Raw genomic sequence first — 21,666 nt, 5'->3', positions numbered from 1 at the left:
CATGTTCACATGTATTAAACCAACGTAGTACAATTGCACTTCCCAGCCAAGATTCTCAAATGTGGGTGTCTTGAGTTAAAACTCTTAAATTCATAGTTAGACACTGAAAGAAGTAGTTTGATTTTTCAAGAGTCTGAAGGACAGAGCAGTCTCCACTAATACACATGGGCAGAGAGAGAGGACCCTGTCAGTCTCTAGCCCTCCCAAAAATAATTTGAGAAACTTCCCTCTGAACCCCTCCCCCCATGTTTCCAAGAATTCACAACTTTCTGGACAAGACAAAGATTGGGTCCTCCAATAGGCCTTGTAAATGGTTGTTATTCTCTGAGTCCAGTACCACAGTAACTGTTCTTTGAATGACTGAGAATCCCAGTAATACAACCAATGGGGGTGTGCATGCATTGCAGAGGTACTGGGTATACTCCATATCAGGGCTGAGGGAGATGCCCGTTCCATGATTCCTTCGGCTCTGCCTGCAGAATACTCCAGGTTGGTTCTGGAAAGTGTATGTGTACTGTTCCAAATGGATGGCCTGACTTTTGGTCACCTGGATTTCAAGCTCTAGCATGACTGGGATTTTTTCCCCCGGCATGCAAAGGAATTGTTCACTGTGCTGACACTGGAACTGGCCTTTGCAAATGTGTATGTTTGTTCTTGAAGGTGGTAGAAGCCATGGAGATCATGCTAATAGCTGTTGTTTCTCCACTAATCCGTTGTGAGTGGCAACTTAACGACTGGCAGGTGGCTTTAGTGACAACGGTATGTGTCATTTATAACCCCTTAAGCTTGTACTCTGCAAACATTGCCGGGGAAGGAGCTGTTTGGTTTAGTTTAAATGCACATTTAACCAGACTGGAAGATGCTCAATGCTATGGAGAAAAGGGATATATGAGTACTCAGAAAATTGTTACCTAATATATACTAATTTTAGTTATTTATAGACTCTTTAACAGGGCAGTATCTGAACATATCACAGATGTTAATGAATTTAATCTCCCAACAGCCCTTTGAGGGAGGGACATGTTATCATCATTTTACAATTGTGGAAACTGAGGCAAAAAGAATAAATGAATAGCCCAAAGTCACACAACAAGCATGTGGCACAGTCAAGGTTAGAATCCAGATCTTCTGAGTTCAGTCACAAGACCATCCTCTCCCTCTTAAAGATTTGTCGTAGTTTATCTGAAGTATCAGTCCCAGGATTGAAATAGTAGAGGATGCTACAGGTCTGGATTAAGACACCTTGGGAAAGCTGTGAATGGTAAACCTGACCATACATATGGCTCAAGTCACAGTTATTAATCCCTCAGTTTCAGGTGTATTAAGTTCAACCACACATTTAAGAGCAGTGCTACATAATAGGTACAAGGTGTGGAAAAACCCCCCATTGATTAACCAAGGCAATGTTTTAATCCCTCTTAGATGGTGTTTTTTGGCTATATGATATTCAGTATACTCTTTGGACTCTTAGCTGACAGATACGGCCGCTGGAAGGTAAGTGAAAGTTCTGGAGCATTCCATTTTAGTCCCTTTTAACAACAGAGCCAGGCCTCATGACAGAACTGTCAAATAATAAGGTTAGCATTGACTCAGACTGTTACACCTTTAACCACATCACCTAATCAATCTTTGTGAGGGGGCTATTGTTATTCATGTCCCCCTTTACGCATACATTTGTCCAGGACTGCACAGCAAATCAGTGGCAGGGCTGGAATGAGAATTAAGGACATTTTCAAACATGGGTTCCTACAGGTAAGCCTCTGAAACATAATCACAGAATATGGGGCACCATTAGATTGCTCGCAAGCTATTTAAAGGGATACTACCCTATTCCTAGGCACGCCACATTCCAGAGTTAGAATTGGTTCAGAAAGCAGAGCCCTTGTGTCTCTCACGATGGGCAGCCAGACTATATGACAATAAGCACTTGTGTCAGAGGGTATCGAATTTGCACAGTGGTTGGTTGTTGGAAGGGTACAGAAGCATTCAAAGGCTTATGGATCCTTGGTGCTTTTCACTTCCCATTGAGCTTGATCTAAAGCCCTTTGAAAGCCTGCTCTTGGATTAGGGTCTTTAAAGAGGTCAATGTGAAAGAATGGGGCCAACTCGAGCTGTAGGTGATGCTAACTAAGGAGGAACCCTCGCCCAACTCTATTTATTTAAAAAGTCTCTCGGGCTACATCCGTGCTACAGCACTTGCAGCTGCACTGCTGGTGTGGTGGTGACTCTCTAAGTCAACAGGAGAGAGCTCTCCTATCAGCTTAATACCTCCTGCCGCTGAAGTAACCTGTAGTATAGACAAGGTCTCAGAGACCGATGCTTTGAATTTCCATTTGGGCTCAGCTGATCTGTGCTTTATTTATGCCCCAAGTCAGCAAAACATTCAATCCTATGCTTGAAGTGCTGTCCTGAATAGGGATGTTTTCTAATCCTTCCCTTCCAGATTCTGCTGATCTCTTTCTTATGGGGGGCCTATTTCTCCTTGCTGACATCATTTTCCCCATCGTACATCTGGTTTGTTTTCCTCCGGGCCATGGTGGGATGCGGTGTGTCAGGCCACGCACAAGGGTAACGTTGTACTTTGAGCACTGTAGCACTGGGAGCAATAGGCAAATAGAAATCAAGAGCACCTTTTAAGGGGAGGAGATCAGCTGAATTCTCCCCATGTCTCATGTGACTAAGTACTACTTACTAAATGTGACAGATAGAGCTGGTTGCATGAGGGGTGTTTGTGGAAAAAATAAATTCTCATTTTATGCCAAAGAAAAAGTCATTGAAATTTTCCAACCAGTGTAAGCAAGTGAAAAACTTACTGGCAAGCTGGCTAATGTACCCTTTTTTCAAAGGCAAAGAGAAAAAGACTTATAGCACTTGGTTAGCTGTGGTAGCCAGACTAGAATGCACTTTGAACTCATCTAATTTTGTTAGACTCAGTCAGTTAAAAGTGATAACAGAGTTCTATTAAATTGTAGTGCTCTGCAGATTACGAGTTTAATCCACAGCATCCTGGGCCTAGTAGAGGCTGGATGCTTCATAGAGTTTAAGGCCAGAAGGGACCATTTGATCATCTAGTCTGACCTCCAGTGTATATCAGGACATAGAATTTCCCCCATTTCCCCCTGTATTTAGCCCATGGAGTGATGTGGAGGCAGTGTACTTCACCTCAGGCAGGGCAGGGGCAATCATGGGAGTAGACCGTCAACCAGGGACTTCTTAAGAGGGCTGGGAATAAAGGGGAAATGAGGGGAAATTCCCCCATCCACTTTATCAGAATTTCAAGGAACCCTTCTGAACAGAGCTTTAAATTACATTCCTGAAGATCTAAACAATCTAGATTAGACAGGGGCAGCTAGTTTACACTAAATGAATGACAATGGCTTATCAAATGGTATATGCAAGATAATTGTAGCTGTGTCAGACCCAGGATATTAGAGAGACAAGGTGGGTGAGGTAATAGCTTTTCTTGGACCAATTACTGGTGGTGAGAGAGACAAGTTTTTGAGCTACACAGAGCTCTTCCTCAGGTCTTTGGTTATGGCTACCATACAGTTTAAGTGAGAATAAGCTACCCCCCTGAATGATGTAAGTTACTCTAACCTAAGTAAAAAAGAAAAGGAGTACTTGTGGCACCTTAGAGACTAACAAATTTATTTGAGCATAAGCTTTCGTGAGCTACAGCTCACTTCATCGGATGCATTCAGTGGAAAATACAGTGGGGAGATTTAAATACACACAAAGAGAACATGAAACAATGGGTTTTATCATATACACTGTAAGGAGAGTGATCACTTCAGATGAGCTATTACCAGCAGGAAGGGGGGGGGAAGAGGAAGAAAACCTTTTGTGGTGATAATCAAGGTGGGCCATTTCCAGCAGTTAACAAGAACGTCTGAGGAACAGAGGGGGTTGGGGTGGGGGGAGAAATAACATGGGGAAATAGTTTTACTTTATGTAATGACTCATCCACTCCCAGTCTCTATTCAAGCCTAAGTTAATTGTATTCAGTTTGCAAATTAATTCCAATTCAGCAGTCTCTTGCTGGAGTCTGTTTTTGAAGTTTTTTTGTTGAAGGATAGCCACTCTCAGGTCTGTAATCATGTGACCAGAGAGACTGAAGTGTTCTCCAACTGGCTTTTGAATGTTATAATTCTTGACATTTGATTTATGTCCATTTATTCTTTTACGTAGAGACTGTCCAGTTTGACCAATGTACATGGCAGAGGGGCATTGCTGGCACATGATGGCATATATCACATTGGTGGTGATTAGCACCGTCCAGGAAGTGGATCTCTTGTGTGGACTGGTCCAGGCTGAGGTTGGTGGTGGGATGGAAATTATTGAAATCCTGGTGGAATTCCTCAAGGGCTTCTTTTCCACGGGTCCAGATGATGAAGATGTCATCAATGTAGCACAAGTAGAGTAGGGACCCCTACTCCACCAGATCCACTTCCTGGACACTACGGTGCTAATAAGCAATGGTCACATAAACACCACCCTATATTGGAAACCTACTGACCACTATTCCTACCTACATGCCTCTAGCTTTCAGACAGATCACACCACACGATCCATTGTCTACAGCCAAGCTCTACGATATAACCGCATTTGCTCCAACCCCTCAGACAGAGACAAACACCTACAAGATCTCTATCATGCATTTTTACAACTACATTACCCACCTGCTGAAGTGAAGAAACAGACTGACAGAGCCAGAAGAGTACCCAGAAGTCACCTACTACAGGACAGGCCCAACAAAGAAAATAACAGAACGCCACTAGCCATCACCTTCAGCCCCCAACTAAAACCTCTCCAACGCATCATCAAGGATCTACAACCTATCCTGAAGGACGACCCATCACTCTCACAGATCTCGGAAGACAGGCCAGTCCTTGCTTACAGACAGCCCCCCAATCTGAAGCAAATACTCACCAGCAACCACACACCACACAACAGAACCACTAACACAGGAACCTATCCTTGCAACAAAGCCCGTTGCCAACTCCGTTCACATATCTATTCAGGGGACACCATCATAGGGCCTAATCACATCAGCCACACTATCAGAGGCTCGTTCACCTGCACATCTACCAATGTGATATATGCCATCATGTGCCAGCAATGCCCCTCTGCCATGTACATTGGTCAAACTGGACAGTCTCTAGGTAAAAGAATAAATGGACACAAATCAGACGTCAAGAATTAGAACATTCAAAAACCAGTCAGAGAACACTTCAGTCTCTCTGGTCACATGATTACAGACCTGAGAGTGGCTATCCTTCAACAAAAAAACTTCAAAAACAGACTCCAAGGAGAGACTGCTGAATTGGAATTAATTTGCAAACTGGATACAATTAACTTAGGCTTGAATAGAGACTGGGAATGGATGAGTCATTATATAAAGTAAAACTATTTCCCCATGTTATTTCTCCCCCCACCCCACCCCGCACTGTTCCTCAGACGTTCTTGTTAACTGCTGGAAAGGGCCCACCTTGATTATCACTACAAAAGGTTTTCCTCCTTCCCCCCCTCCTTCCTACTGGTAATAGCTCATCTTAAGTGATCACTCTCCTTACAGTGTGTATGATAAAACCCATTGTTTCATGTTCTCTTTGTGTGTATTTAAATCTCCCCACTGTATTTTCCACCGAATGCATCCGATGAAGTGAGCTGTAGCTCACGAAAGCTTATGCTCAAATAAATTTGTTAGTCTCTAAGGTGCCACAAGTACTCCTTTTCTTTTTTGTGAATACAGACTAACACAGCTGCTACTCTCTAACCTAAGAGCCGGTGTGGACAGCACTACATGTCAGCATGAGAGCTTCTCTCTCAGACATAGCTAGCACTACTCCCAGAGGCTGGAGTAATTAAGACAAAGGGAGAGCCTTCTCCTGTTGGCATAGAGCATCGGCACTAGCAGCAGTGCAGCTGGGCTGCTGTAAGCTCTGTAGTGTAGCCATAGCTTTCCTCAGGTTTACCTCAGGCCCAGACCTGAAGTCTGGTCCAAGAAAAGATATTGTCTCACCCACCTTGTCTCTCTCATGGCTTATCAAACACATTTGATAAGGGACAAATAAACAGGTAATCGATGTGTAAATGTTACTTTACAGTAAACGAAAAAAATCAACACAATTCTGTTTTAATAATAGAATGTTTTATGAGAATAGTACATTTGTATTGAAATGTAAATGCAATGCGTACTTGAAAACTGCAGTGTTAAGTGTTATACAGTCAGTGTTATAGCGAACACTTTCAGTACTTCCTTTTCAGAAAAAGCCTTTACACTGTAACATTGACACTCACAACACTGTCAGCCCTTTTAATCCTGACCTCTAACCAACCAAGAACAACAAAAGAAGAAAAAGAGGAGAAAATAACTAAATCTAAAAAATTAGAACAAAAACTGTACTGCAAGTACAGTTTTTACTTGCAAAAGGAAAAGTACTAGAGATTACATGAAATCCACGGTGGAATTTGCTATTGCTCTTCTTTTTTGTGGAAGGTGCTCAGATGTCGTGGAGATGGGAGGCAGTGTAAAACCCCGAGAGAGAGAGAGAGAGATACTTTACATATTTTAGTCTTTCCCCACCAAATGGATATTAGATGCCCCCCCTTCATGAAAATCTCAGCATGGAAAGTGAGATTAAAGGCTCATGAATTCCACAAGGAATAAACACAGGAGAGTCCATTCAAATCAAAAAGCTAAAGACGAGAGCTGCCCAGGTGACCTAGTTTGGCGTGTACCGTTGTTGGAAGCCTGGATTCACTCCCAATTCCCAGACAGGGGCTGGAAGTGGAGTGGGTCAATATTTTTCAGTCCCATCATTTTCCTGCTAAAAAATGTAGTTTTGTCAAAAATGAAAATTTTCATAGGATATTGTAATTTTTGATTTTTTTTAATTGTTTTGACAGAAAATTTTGAAATAAAGCAAAACATTTGATTTCAAATTGAAATTTTTATTTGGTTGGGTTTTTCAAAAATTTCACATTTGGGGGTTTTTTTTCTTCCCCTTTCCCAACCTTTTTGCCACTGAATGTAATAGCTGAATGATGTATGTTGGGTTTTTTCCTCTCACTTTTTCCTGTGTTTGGTTTGCTTTGGATTTGGGTTTTTTTCTCCCTCCATTTTTCCCCACTCTAACTTTTCAAAACATATTCAAATCTGGAAAAGTTATAGAGTGGCAAAAGGAAAAATAAAACTCTGTAACTTTTTTGAAGTTGGAGATGTTTCAAAAAGTTATGGTGAGGAGAAAAAAAAGTGAAGAACCCTTTCCCACTCACATATTATTCCTTTTTCTGCAATCGGTGGCAGAAAGGAAGAAAAGAGGGAAAGAGGAGGGAATTTAAATTAAAAATATTGAAAATTCAAAATTTTTTGAAAAAACACAATTTCTCCAAAGGTTTTAGGGAAAAACTGTTTTATTTCAAACCCTGCAACATAGAAACAAATCAGAAAACTCACCATTTTTCATTATTCCCGCCCTCCCTCCCTTTTTTCCACTGGCTCTCTCTGGTAGTGCTATGCTGCAGGGCACTTGGACCTTGGGAAAGAAACCATGCCCTGCAGAGGTTACTATTCTCAACCAGGGACTCTGCTGGCTGAGTAGTGAACAGACTGATGAATTGCAAAGCAGCTTCAATCCAATGTGAAAGGTTATGACCCACCTCTAGGCTCTGGGTATAGGCAGGAGAATAGAGAAGCCCCTCAGGATACCTAACCAAAACCAGCCTTTCTTTAACTTCACATCATACAGAGTGCATAGCATTTAAACATGGAGTCCAAACAGCTCCATGGATCCTTCCCTTAGAAGTGTGCATGATGCAAAGTGCCAGCACTCAGATAATTGTATCCTAAGATTATGTCTTCAAGTATACTATTGGATTGACATTACATAGCTTCCTTGTCCCTGTGGGCAGATATTTGTGCAGCATGTCGTGTTAAAGTAAGTCGATATTTGGCAGCAATCTTTGCTGCAGGAGCAGTAACATTAAAGGATCTCTGACATGGAGGAGGGGACACTCTCTGTCAAAGGACCAGAGACTCTTCACTGAATTACAAGCTTTAGGTCAAACCCCCATCTGCTGTAAATGGACACAATTCCAGTGAAGTAGGTTGAGTTACACCAATTTACTTAAGCTGAGGATCTGGCTCTATGGTATGCAATGAGACATGCTCACAAATGCTATGCACGTTTATTTGTTCCGCACCCATTTTTCAGTTGCTAGCAGTGAAAAAGCAACTATAATTTTATTGACTGACAGTGGAGTCTAAAATTGACTGAGCTGGCATTTCAGCTGCATGCAGATTCTCATTCTCTCTGCATTTTTTTCAGACTTATCATAAAAACTGAATTCTTGCCTACAAAATACCGAGGGTATATGTTGCCTTTATCTCAGGTAAGATTAAATGCATTACAGCCCAGAGTCCCAGATTTCCTGTGTCTGGCTCAGAAAGCAGAATTCTAGCCAGTTTTAATGTGTTCCACAATCTCTGAATATGTATTACACACAGTGAGGGTATCTCATTCTCAGCGTGTGTCAACACTGCATTATTAAACATGTGCACGGGTGTGCAGAAGAAAAGCAATTTCTTTTCTGATAATTGGCTGCTCTGTACATGACACTGAGACATTGATTGACAGCTGACATCCAGCCTTTTGGTTGCCATGTTGATAAATGTGTCCATTGCCTGTTCTAACAGTATTGCCACTGACAGACTGTCAGTCAGGAGCTGGGTCAGCCACTCAATCTCGTTTAAAGATAATAGCACATAGGCAGCTTAAAATTGAAACAGAAATGTGCTCCACGCCAGTAGACTGGACTCTGTCTATCTGGAAGCAATTTTCAGTACTCAAACTGGGGCTGGCCCAGGACAAATGAATCAGCACATGTGCAGTATACCTTTGGAGATGAGTTCAAAATCTGATTTGGGTCATAATAAGAGATTCATTAGGTGGTGCCATGCGAGTCCCCAATTTGTGCACATCAAAAACTTATCATATAGTGTGGCATAATGGGCAGTTTCTGTTCAGGAGAGGCTCAGAGCTGGAAAAGCTAAAGGTGCCCTGGGTGGCCAGGAATGGAGCAGCATTGATGGTTACGAGTTAGGACTGAGGTGCACTGGGACAGGTTGTACTGCCAAGCAAGGGCTGGTTAAATCTGGAGCTGCTTGAATTATTTCTTGTGAATGATTTGTCCAATGAATTTAGCACTTTTTCCATGGGTTTCTGGAATTATCTGCAAAGAGCTCCTGATACACAGGAATTTGTCCAAATGCTCAACCAGCAGGGGCACTGGAGCCTTCCCAAAAGTGAGGGGCCTGAGGCCCAGCCACTTCCCCTCCTCTCCCCCTGGAGGCCCCATCCCGTACCCAGCCGGAAGCTGGAGCAGGGCCAGGGAACCCGCGTGCCCCTTCCGCCCCGCCCAGGGTGGGGTTGAAAGTAGTCCCCTGCCCATATTCCCGTCCCCCAGACCTCCTGCACAGGGCAGCTGGAGGGACCCAGGCTCCCCACAGCTGCCTGTGTGGGCTCTTCCTGACCCTTGGAGCTGGAAACCAGCCATGATAAGAACAGTGTGGAGAGTGTGGGTCCCTCCACCTGCCCGGTGGGGTGGGGGAACACTGAGACCAGCCCCTGGCTATGTGTCTACCCCTCAGGCCCTCCTTCCAGGGCAGGTGGAGGGACTGCAGCTTCCTGTCCACACCAGGCTGCAACTCTGAGTCCCCCCAGTAGGAGCTCGGTCAGGGAGAGCCGTGTGAGGAACTGGCATGGAGTCACAGACCCTCCACTTCCACCTGTCCTGGGCCAGGTGGGGAACCTGCGGGGCGAGGACATGGGCCAGGGGCTGCTCTCAGCCTCCCCTGCCACACCATAGGCAGGTGGAGGATCCACATGCGTGGCTCCCACAACTGCCCAGGCTCCCCTTCCTGGCTGGGCTCCATGCTGGCTTGGACAGGAGATGGGGCCTTGGGGGAAGAGGAGGGGATGCGGGTGGGGTCCACCCTAGCAAAAAGTGGACAGGCCAGGCCTGTCCACTTTCAAAAAGTGAAAGGGCCCTGGCCCTCTGACCCCCCCCCCCCCGCTCCCCTCAGTTCCAACACCCCTGTCAACCAATAGTTGTGCAAACATATATTGGCCTCTGGCTTATTCATGGCCTTGTAGCAATGAGTATTTACTTTTCATTATTCTCTGTTTGAGCCATTGGATTGATCACTTAAGTAATTGTTTCTGTTCTCGCCTAAGATTTATAAACAGGCAAAATCCTTTGATTATTATTTATTATTTATTTTCCCTTGCCCCCAGATTACTCAATGGACAGGTTGTGGCTTTTATGAATTTGTTTGTTGTTGCTTACTTTACCTGTGTAAATTTAAAAAAGCATTTTTCTAATGGCTACATGAGAATTTCAAGGACACACGTGCTTGCAAGTATTGGGCCAGATTCTCCTGTGGTATAAAATCAGTGGAAAGTATTGCTCACTATTTGCACTAGTGTTAATAGCACTATTGCCTTCTACAAACATTCTTGTAAGAAAAAAAAATCTCATTCATATGACTAATGAAGCAAATAAAAAGGCTCATGAATACCAGGGAATCAGATTAAAGGGTTTCATTTGGAATGCTGATCACACATGACTTTCTGTGTTCAACCACAGCTAACTGAAACCATCTTGGGCCCAGTCGCACCAAAACTTTGGCCCAGCTCTCTCCAAAAACTCAACTTCCCTGACTGTGTCTGGGTCAAATCTCTACCATATTCTAATGGTGTGGATGGGGAAGGTTGCTCAGAAAAGAATGAGAACACCAGTGGTTAAAATATACAAACCATAACCATTGGCTCCTTTATTGTAACCTCTCACTTTCCATTTGAAAGGTCTTTTGGTTGGCAGGCTCCTTATTGATTATTGGATTGGCATCAGTGGTTAACCCGACCATAGGCTGGCGCTGGCTGATTAGAATCTCCTCTGTTCCAGGCATCATTCTCATCCTGGCATTTAAGGTGAGAAGAACACTCTCTCCCACCCAAAAGAACACACTAGGTCTGGAATCTCTAGGTATATTTTGCCATCAGCTGATAGAGACAGCAGGACCTGATAGCCTGCCCCTGTGGTCCTGCTTTCACCATAACCCACAGCAGCCCTCTCATGGAGACAAACTTTGAAGAACCCACACCAGGCACCAGCAAGCAGGGACCTGCAGGAGACAACCTCTTTCTACAGATTTGCTGTTCCTTCATAACAGCATCCCAAGACTGGGATCCAGAACACCAATGCCCATACACTGTGTTCTGATATTGTGGTGGTGGGGGAGGGAAGGGCATGCAAACATAGATGAGATGAGATTGGATTAGATTACATAGAAGTTTGCAATTCATACGCTGGCAAATTTAGGAATTTATTGCTGTCATCCCTGCATATACCCCATCCTCGTAACTCTTTACATTTTGTAGAGCTAAGTGAATAATTCACAACAAATAACGTACCCAACAAAGTTAGCCTTTTAACAGGTTGCAATGTCGTCTTATTTATTCAGGGGAGAGCATACTCTATCTGGACTGATGTAAACAAGTCTCTGTGAATATCGCAATTTGAGCTATGTTGATTAGCTGTGATTGGTCAGATAAATCACCATAGACAATAAAATCCATTCCTTGATTGGATGAGTGCCCAAGCATGTCTGAGGATATGTCTACACCGCAGGCAAAAATGTGATTTGCAGCTTGGGGAGACATCATTGCTCTAGTTTTAATGTATTTAGTACAGCTAAAAATAGCAGTGAAGTACAAAACTGCCTGGTCCCCTGGAATATGGTTTCACTTTCCAAACCCATGCTGAAGCCTGTGCTCCTATATCTTCACTGCTATATTTAGGCCTATATTATGCCTATCCAAGCTGCAGTCACACCTTTGATTGCAGTGTAGACATGGACTGAGATAAATATGTATGCTTGCAAATACAAACTAGGATCTCTGTAAATACCCATGTCTTGAAATTTGACTTCTCTGAACATCTCTGCTAGTAAAACTATGCTGCATGATTTGTTCATGGAAATAACAAAACGAGAGGCACAAGCATGGCCAAGCAAATGCCTTTAAAAATTCAAGCACCGCTTTCGGTAATATTCACTCAGTTCTACTTATTTTGTAACCAATACGAGGGATGAGTGAAACACTCTGGTTAAACTAATGTCCCCCAATTTTGTCCATCCCTTGAAATGAACCCAAAATCTCTCTGAAGTCTGGGACGCTTTTATTAAGAGGGAGTGGTGGTATGTTGTTAGTCTCAGTTTACAATGTCAGATTCAAGTTAGGTTTTGTTTAATTATTATTTTTGTTTCACTGTTTTTGTTTGGTTTCCGCACAGGTTTAAAAAAGCCATTTTCTTTTTATTGATTGGCTGTCCCAAAATGGCTGTAGAACAGAGATCAATAGTTCTGTTAGTTCTCTGAGAACTCACTGAATATGTGCAAGGAATTGTTGTTATTCAGAACACTTATCTAGCACTGTTTATAGACTGGATCAGAGCCTCAGGTTGGGTAAATCAACATAGCTCCACTGCAATCGATGGAGTGACACCAATTTTACGCCAGCTGAGGATCTGGGTTAATATTTACGAATGTGCATTCTCAGTGGATTGGAAAACTGAAGCATGCAGATGGGAAACAGCAAAAAGAAGGGGGAAATACAATAACTATTGGGTCTGTGCACTGTCCCCTGGCACTTAACTAAAGCTCTGTCTTGCTGCCCAAAGCTGTTAAAGCTCTTCCTAACCAACCTGTATTTGCAGTTCATTCCAGAGTCTGCTCGGTACAATGTATCTACTGGAAATAACAAAGCAGCCGTTGAAACACTGGAGAAGATTGCCAAGATGAACCGCTCGGTAATGCCAGAAGGGATCTTGGTGGAGTCTGTTAATGTGAGAGTTAAACTATCTTCTCTCATCATGGTGATGGTTGATTGGATATTTCCTGGGGCATGGGATGACTGGGAATCTAGGGGACGGGGCTATCTTCCTTAAGCTTTTCATGTTCTATGCTTTTCTACTATATCTGGCATCATTCCAAAGGAATACTGAATGCCACGATAGAAGCTGTCATCTATCTATTTAAAAGAGAGAAATCTTAGCCCTTTCATTTTAATGGGCTTGTTTATTATATTCTTCTTCTCATTCAAATGAACATAATGCTGGGGAAATGTTTGCTTTTGCTACCATAAAAAAGGCTTTCAGTAGAGAGCACCCCCTTTGACCCGGTGAGATCCCTAAGGAGTCTTTTCCGAGTTGCTGAGAGATCTGGCAGCAGCTCTCTGGGTGCAGGAAATTCATGTCTTTCCCTTCCTGGAAGATCTGTTCATCCAAGCTCCTTTTTGAGGAAAATGGCCCTTCAGGACACAGAAACAAGCATAACCTGCCTGCAAGAGCATAGCTTGTAGGTGAACATGAAGAACCATCTGATTCTGAGTCAGAGACCAAAGCACCTTGGAGTAATCCTAGCCCAGCCAAAGACAAGGCCTTCATCTCTGACATGAGACAATTGCCCCTTGTTGGCCTGACTCAATGATTGACAGCTGCACCCTGGTATCAGTAAGATTCCTCATGCAGCTCCAGGGCATGCTAGTATCAAGTGTGGAAATTCTCCAGGTGGCAAATTTCCAGATAAAGAACTACAAAGATTCCTCCTCCCCACCCTGTGCCATGGCTGGACACAGTTAAGCATAGCTTGCTGCCTCAGGTATGCAGTCCAACTCCTCAAATGGGGGCCCATAGAAACATACAAGTGACTCAGGGAGAACAGACAGATCAAGAGTGAAAAAAAATCATGAACTGTGGGAAACTGGGCTTATGCTCTTCCTTTCCAGACAGAACTACAAGACAAGCATGTACTAGTCATGACCGGCAACACCTGGTCAATGGCAGATATGGGGGAATGGAGCTGGAGCACTTGGCGGTGCGGAAGCACTGGAGCAGTTATTATTGGTTACAATATGGCTCAGGCCCTGCATATCAATAGGAAAGGGAACATCATGATGTGAGTGGCTCAAGAGGCCACGGTTAGATCTAAGGAACTTAGACCTGAACCAAGGGAATCTTCAACACCATCACCCAGCTCGGAGGGGTCCCTCTTCTAAACCTCTTTGCTGCTTATCTAATCCCACAGGCACTTAGCATTGGCCTTGGCAGCTCTTGCAATGTGGTACTATTGAATTGGCATTAGTTAGGATTAAACAAGAAAGGCATTCCCTATATGCTCTGTAGAATTTCTGTAAAGAGATCTCACTGGGTCTGTGATGTTTTTGTTAAAATTTAAAGTTATACACACAGCCATGTTTTAAAAAAAAAAAGGAAAAAATCAACTCGAAACATTTATGTGAACTCTTTCCCCCTCCCCTGGGACAAGTGATGATTAATTGACTCTCTTCACATTCAGGGCAGTGAGAATCTTGCCTTAGATGTACCAATCCTCTAGTTGTTACTACATATCTTCACTTTCATATTCGCTAGCTCAATGTCTGACAGCTGGTTAGATGCATAATACAAAAGCAAGCATACAGCCTCTAATTTCTGACTCTTTCTCATTACGGCATTTACGTCTTCTTACATAAAATGGAACAACACAAGTGGTAACTGTGGTCAGTTCAGACCGCAGTAGTCAAACCAGAAACAAATAAGTAACCAACACCTTTCCCAGCTTAGGCCATAAAACAGCAAATTTTTCCATGCAAGTAGAGCCTGGGAACATGCAGAGCCCTGTGGAAGTCGGTGGGGCTGCACATAGACTTACAGGATCACAGCCACATCCCCACACATTCTCTCTACAGCCTTTTCCCTTTTGGTGCTCTTTAATCTCCAAATTCATCTGTGTGCTGCTGCAGTGTGTTACATGTCTGCCTTTCAGCTCAGCAAACATATTAATGTGTAGAAATACATGGTAGCACCAGAAAATTAGTCCAGAGAGCCAAGATACTTCTCCAAACTTGTTTTCTATTAAATAATTTGCAGGAAAGAAGAGGTAGTTTCCGCGACCTATTGGACTCCAAATACTTACGAACCACTTTGCAAATATGGATCATATGGTAAATATGTTATTTGGTTTTGGTTATTGTTTTTAACGTAATTCTTTCATTTGATGGGGGTAGGACCCTGATTAAAAGTCTCCCATTTACTGTAAAGCAAGTTGGATCAGACTCTGAGTGACCTACAGAGACATCCAGTGTAGCTGGAATAGGAGGGCACATCTGGATTGGTTTTAAGATTGCTCTCTCACCCCTGGCTTTCCCAAAACGAGAACCGGTGCTCCACCAGCTGCCTTGGTAGCACAGCCAGAGTACCAGTGAAATAGGTTTCAGACAGAATGTTCTTAGCTCTTACTGATTCCACTGGCTTTGGAAAATTAAAAGTGAACAAAAGATGACTATCATCTGAAGTCTCATAAGTAGGCCTCATGTAGATCAATCTATATTTTAATGGCACCATTGTTTAGAATTATAATGAGAAAAAGTGGGTGAGGTCATATCTTTTATTGGACCACTTCTGTGTAGTTCAAATCAACGGGAGTTAGTCCAATAAAAGATAGTACCTCATCCACCTTATCTCTCTCAGATCCTCGGACCAATGCAGCTATGACACCACTGCAAACTAGAATTGTAATGTGTTGATAATGGTGTGTGGAAGCTCAGTGACTCAGAATCTTTGTATATCGGTCCCTGAATCTTTTATGATTTTTCTATTTTTGTAAAATACAGTTTTTCTACAGTTATAAATCAGCTTATAGGCTCCAGAGGTTTACTTTCCCATCCTCTGTGTACTTAGCATTCTCCCTGCATTCAGTATGCAGGTCTTTTGATAGCTTATAATTCTGAGGCTCGCTTCTTCAACTGCCGGGAGTGGGGAATGAAAATCCACTTCTTAGCCTATTTATGATGAGGGACATGCCTAATTAGTTGATGATGATGCAACAAGGCTGCTGTCATTAATACTCTGCTCTTGACAGAGAGCCATGACAATGTATGAGTTTCCACCATCAGACGGTGCCTAAAATTGATTTTAAAAGTCACTGCACAGAATGGAGAATGAAGCTCTGATGGTCCTAGGATTTGGTAAAAGAAGCATCAGGGATTTGTTTTAAATATTCAATGGGCAAATTCCGCCAGGAGTGAATGTTTGAAAAATTTCCCAGCACAAACATGTATTGCTACACATTTTTAGGGCCCACTGCCCCAGCCTGTAAATAATACCATTGCTCCTTTCATCAATGGGTCTCAAACATTTGGCAAATATTATAAGGTAGGTAAGAAACATATAGTGATAATTTCCAACCACCATGCACCCACCTCTCTTATAGAACATGGCAGCTGTTTAGCAGTGCACAGCAATACTTCACAATACAAGTGGGGAAAAATTGTCTTTTAACTGAAATGGCAGGGAGAGACAGAATGTAATTATACAGACTGGCATTTGGCCAGGGCTTCAGGGCTAACCTTCCTGTTCATATGAAAAGTATAATGGGAATTTTAATGGTCACAAGGAATCAGGATCTTGGCTTTACATTTTAAATGAAAACTTGTAAACTACAGTATATAAAGCCCTGCATCAAAGAATTTTAAGAACACCGTGGGCCCAATGCTGCCATACTTCCTCAAGCTGGGTAGTATGCTATTCTGTGGCCTTAACATGGAATAAGCTCATATTCCGTCGTGGTAATTTCACCCCTATGCAGAAAGTCTGAACAAAAGCCTATGTACTTCTTAACTTCTACTTAAGTCCTCAGAACAGGGTAGTCTCTAAGGTGCCACAAGTACTCCTTTTCTTTTTGTGAATACAGACTAACACGGCTGCTACTCTGAAAATTGACCTTATGCTGGCTTTCTGTACCAAGGTGAATTTCACCCTCTGTGAGATAGATTTATACCCATTTTATGGATGGCAAAACTGACACACACAGAGATCAGCGTTATTTGGACTGTAGCTCCTTTGGACAGGGACTATCTTTTCATCCCTGTTTGTACAGCACAATGAGATCCTGGTCCATGGCAGGGACTTCTAGGGCTACCATACTACAAATTAATAACAACAGTCCAGTTAAGAACTGGGCTCTTTCTTTTAATAAAGAGGAATACTTATATGGTAGCTGCCATTGTGTAACATGTTCGTGACAACCACTTTGCTGCTGGTTGCACAAATAACTACTGGGGTTTCCCTGGACTTAAGATTTCCCAAATGTTAAGTGTTGTTTACCTGTTTTGCTTTGTAATTGTACTTGGGCATTTAATATCTGCTGAGTTTTACTCCTCTATGGTTCCATGAATCTGATTATTTTCTCCTTGTCAACATTGGTTTTCTTTCCCCCAGGCTTGGAATATCTTTTGCTTATTATGGTGTCATCCTGGCCAGTGCTGAGTTACTGGAGCGGGACATGGTCTGTAGTTTGCAGACAGCAGCTGCGAAGGAGTTGGGGAATGATTCAGAGGAAAGTCGCAGCCCATGTCACTGTCGCTTATTTGCCCCTTCGGATTACTGGATCATGATCATCAGCACAATTGGAGAGATTGCATGTAACAAAACATCTCCAAGTTATCTTTCTGTGGTTATTTAATGTGTTATGCAAAGTGTTTAACTTGGCAGTTTTACATGCCCGTGCACAAAACAATATATAGGCTATAGGTGAAATTCACCCTGTGCACAGAGCCAGCCAAGGGCCATGCACTACTTCAATGGGATTTACAGTAGAACCTCAGAGTTACAAACACCCTGGGAATGGAGGTTGTTTGTAGATGCATCCGATGAAGTGAGCTGTAGCTCACGAAAGCTTATGCTCAAATAAATTTGTTAGTCTCTAAGGTGCCACAAGTACTCCTTTTCTTTTTTGTGAATACAGACTAACATGGCTGCCACTCTGAAATCTGAACAGAACGTTATGGTTGTTCTTTCAAAAGTTGACAACTGAACATTGACATAATACAGCTTTGAAATTTTACTGTGCAGAAGAAAAATGTGGCTTTTAACCATCTTAATTTAAATGAAACAACCCAGAAACAGTTTCCTTACCTAGTCAAGTCAGTTTTTTAAACTTTCCCTTTATTTTTTTCGTAGTTTACATTTAATACAGTACTATACTGATTTTGCTTTTTCTGGGTGGGAAGGGAGGGTCTCTGCTGCCTGATTGCATACTTCCAGTTCCAAATGAGGTGTGTGGTTGACCGGTCAGTTTGTAACTCTGGTGCTCATAACTCTGAGGTTCTGCTGTAGCTGCATATGCTTTGTGTTGGTGTCACAGGGAGGAATTTCACCCTACATGACTAATTTATCTTTAAGGACAGTTGTGAAAATTTAACTGGCAAAGCTGAATAGCCCCTATGCAGAGGATAAATACTGACTTTCTTTTTTTAAAATGACCATAGGAAACTACCTGAACAGTAAAGTCCAGATCCTCAAAGATACTTAGGTGCCTACCTTGCACTGAAATCAGTGGAGGCTAAGCACCTAAACACTTCTGAAGTTCAGGTTCTAAGTTACCAGAGAGCCGGGATTGGCTTCAAGGCAAACTTTCTGACAACTAGAACAGTGATTTTTGGAAATGCTAGCAAGAATTGCAATCAGTCACTGATATGTAGGCAACTGAATGCAGCAAAGGTGTGCTTTAGCTTAGAAAGGGTATTATTTCAGTACCATCATCCTGAACTGTGCAGCAGAGACCTGCTCAGAGTAGGTTAGAATGGAATACAGCAGAAAGTACACAATGCATTCAGAGCAACACAAACCACCATGTTTCTTGGTATATCTCCTCTGCTTCAGTATTAGGTGGTAACAGTGACATGTGATAACATGTTTCTATAGCACCTTCCATCTAAGGCACTCAAAGTACTTGGCAAACATTACTGGATTTAGCTTCATGGCTCCCCTGTGAGGTAAGCTTTATCCCCATTTACATCTAGGGCAATGAGATAAAAGATTAAAAGTTTGATCCTATAAGGTGCCAAACTCAGTCCAACAAAGGGCATAAACACATACTTAGGCTAGAAGTTATCCAGGTGCTTCAGTGTTTTGCTGGGCTGGAGCCACATTGCTTAGCATCCTGGAGCCCTGGGTTACTTGCCCAACTTGTATGGGAAGTTTTTGGGAGAGTTGGGGATAGAACCCAGCTGTCTAGAGTTCAAGTGCTGTGCTTAACCAAATGACCCCACCCTTCCTCCCAGCATCTTGCTATTACTAAGAAGTGATCAAGGGTATAATGCTAGTCTGACATTACTGTAGTCGTGACACAATAGCAGTGTGTCTATAGCGGGAACTAAAGTGTCTCAAGTGAGGCTGGTTCAGAAAATCCAGACATAAAAAAAAAAAAGGGAAAGGAAAAATAAGTAAGAGGAAGATCATAGTGTTTGGGTAATGGAGGGTGAAATCTTTTCTACTGGGAATGGTGGGATGGAATTCCTGGTTTGTAGTGTCAGGAAATGACCGCTAAATATGGGCTGAGACATAATTAGATAATCTAACTCTGAAGTTTGACATTTATGTTTTGTTCTGTTTTCCAGTAAATCCCTTAAACATTCTAGGCATCAATTTTCTAGGAAGACGACTGAGCCTGTCTATAACAATGGGATGCACTGCACTATTTTTCCTCTTCCTTAATATCTGCACTACAAGGTAGTGTATTAGATTAGTATGCTAGTACTGTCGTGGTGGTTTGTAATACCACAGGCAGAGGGCAGGACCTCTTAAATTCTCAATTTGCTAATCAGCAGTCCTGATAATTCTCTCTCTCAAAAAAAAATCTCCTGCAATTTCCTGTCACTTCCCAGCAAAAAAAATGTAATAGCAGAAGCTGTAGTGTGGTCTTGTATTGCTGAGACTATGGGGATTTCACAAAATATATGATAGGACATGTCCCAGCGTGCTATGAAGTGCTATAAATAATTATAGCTAAACCACACATCAAGATAAGGAAACAAAGTACGTTGTGTGGTACATTGTGTGGTACAGTGCACATAATTTTTGCATTGTTTGTTTGCTCATTTACCAAGTTAGGGTAGGTCTCTAAGGAGAACAGAAAAACCTGTGGCTGGCCTGAGCCAACCGACTCAGGCTGTGGGGTTGTTTCATCGCTGTGTAGACTTCCAGGCTTGGGCTGGAGTCCAGGCTCTAGGACCCTGGGAAGTGGGAGGGTCCCAGAGCTCAGGCTCCAGGCCGAGTCCATGAGACCAAGTTGGCTGGCATGGGCCAGCTGCAGGTTTTTCTTTGCTGTGTAGACATCCCCTTAGACTAATAATCCACCGTGGGAGAGTGGGTGGGGTGGGGGGGTTGTCTCCTAATCAGGATGAATTAGCAAGGTTTGACAATATTCACTAAATAAAGACTGAGCTGAAGGGACTTACAGTTTCTCCCCGTGAGGCTGGCAGAGCTTGTCAATTTTTTGAAGTGGATCAGGACTGCAGCTAGGGCTCTGAAATGACCCTTCAGCTTAAAGTTTCCATTAAACTGACCTTTCAGCTGTGAGGGACCGCCATGAAGCACAGTAGCTAATGGTCTGCTTTACTGGTGCCTGAAAAACAGCATAGGAAAATTGTATGTTCATGTTTGAGATGGGAACTTTAAAACTACTAGCATCATAGGTGCTAGAACTAGTGGTGCTGCATCCTCTGGCTTGAAGTGGTTTCCATCATATCCAGGGTTCACAGTTTGGTTCAACAGCTCTCGGCATCCCCACTATACAAATTGTTCCAGCGCCCCTGACTAGTATAATTTTCTTCAAACTTGGCTTGTTGCATGCATGGCAGGGAAATTTAGAAATCAAGTTAAAGTCTAAGTTTCTAGCCAAATCTATGCAATAGTTACTTGAATGCAAAATTCTGATTGGAGTAAAGGGCTTTTTCCAGTGGTCAAATACCTGAAACAATTATGCTCAGTCTTCACCTTTGGGCTGAGTCCAAGCATAGACATTGTGACAGTTAATAAGCAACTGAGAAAGAGGGATAAGACTGCAAGTTAGAACCCAGTCTTAACTCTAGCAGATGCAACCTGACGTGCTATAATGAATATAAATGTCATCTCTCCCTTGGCTTGTGAGCTTGGTCAGTCCATTTTCTAAGCATTTCCTCAAGAAGAAAATCCCTCAGTGTGAATCATCAACCTTTCCTTGCCAATTGAATGGATAAAGGTTACATTTGTCATTATTACATTTTACTTGTGTCTTTTATTATATTCTTATTTTGGAGGTAAGTTCCTTAGTGCAGTGAGTAACCACTTGCTTTGTCTGTGTTTAACAACTGTTCTCTGATGCTAGTTTCATATTCTCCACCCCTTTCTCCCTAGTAAGGGTCTGATCGGTTTTCTCTTCATGCTGCGTGCCTTGGTAGCAGCAAACTTCAACACCATCTACATTTACACAGCAGAGGTAGGTCCTTCTGAAAGTTCCTCATTAAGCTGTTCTTGCCAGAAGCTGGGAATGAGTGACAGGAATTACCTGTTTTGTTCCTTCCCTCTGGGGCACCTGGCACTGGCCACGGTCGGAAGACAGGTTACTGGGCTAGGTGGACCTTTGGTCTGCCCGTGTATGGCTGTTCTTATAGAGTGTATTAAATGAATAAAAGCACAGTTGCCTATTCTCAGGGATTTTCCCGTGCTACTTGTCTGTGGCAAAGTTATTGTAATATATGATTATCCAGGAGTCTGCTTTACTAT

The 21,666-nt window shown here is 42.7% G+C and overlaps 1 protein-coding gene across 3 annotated transcripts in view; it reads left to right on the top strand.

Moving 5' to 3' along the window:
• The window catches only part of SVOPL (SVOP like), a 33,169-nt gene that overhangs the window by 6,509 nt on the left and 4,994 nt on the right, over window positions 1–21,666 (top strand). For 2 of the 3 annotated variants that reach the window (XM_038391331.2, XM_043518918.1), the window contains 10 exons: window positions 661–759; window positions 1,423–1,494; window positions 2,444–2,568; window positions 8,331–8,394; window positions 10,869–10,994; window positions 12,781–12,909; window positions 14,992–15,065; window positions 17,341–17,543; window positions 19,521–19,632; window positions 21,298–21,379. In XM_038391331.2, coding sequence (XP_038247259.1) covers window positions 661–759; window positions 1,423–1,494; window positions 2,444–2,568; window positions 8,331–8,394; window positions 10,869–10,994; window positions 12,781–12,909; window positions 14,992–15,065; window positions 17,341–17,543; window positions 19,521–19,632; window positions 21,298–21,379 — 1,086 coding nt within the window. The remainder of the gene's footprint in view (window positions 1–660; window positions 760–1,422; window positions 1,495–2,443; window positions 2,569–8,330; window positions 8,395–10,868; window positions 10,995–12,780; window positions 12,910–14,991; window positions 15,066–17,340; window positions 17,544–19,520; window positions 19,633–21,297; window positions 21,380–21,666) is intronic. The other variant, XM_038391413.2, reaches the window with a different exon arrangement.

The sequence above is a fragment of the Dermochelys coriacea genome, chromosome 1 (genome assembly GCF_009764565.3).
Source record: "Dermochelys coriacea isolate rDerCor1 chromosome 1, rDerCor1.pri.v4, whole genome shotgun sequence".
NCBI lineage: Eukaryota > Metazoa > Chordata > Testudines > Dermochelyidae > Dermochelys > Dermochelys coriacea.
Note: the sequence above shows the minus strand (reverse complement) of the source record. Positions and strands in the feature narration are given on the sequence as shown.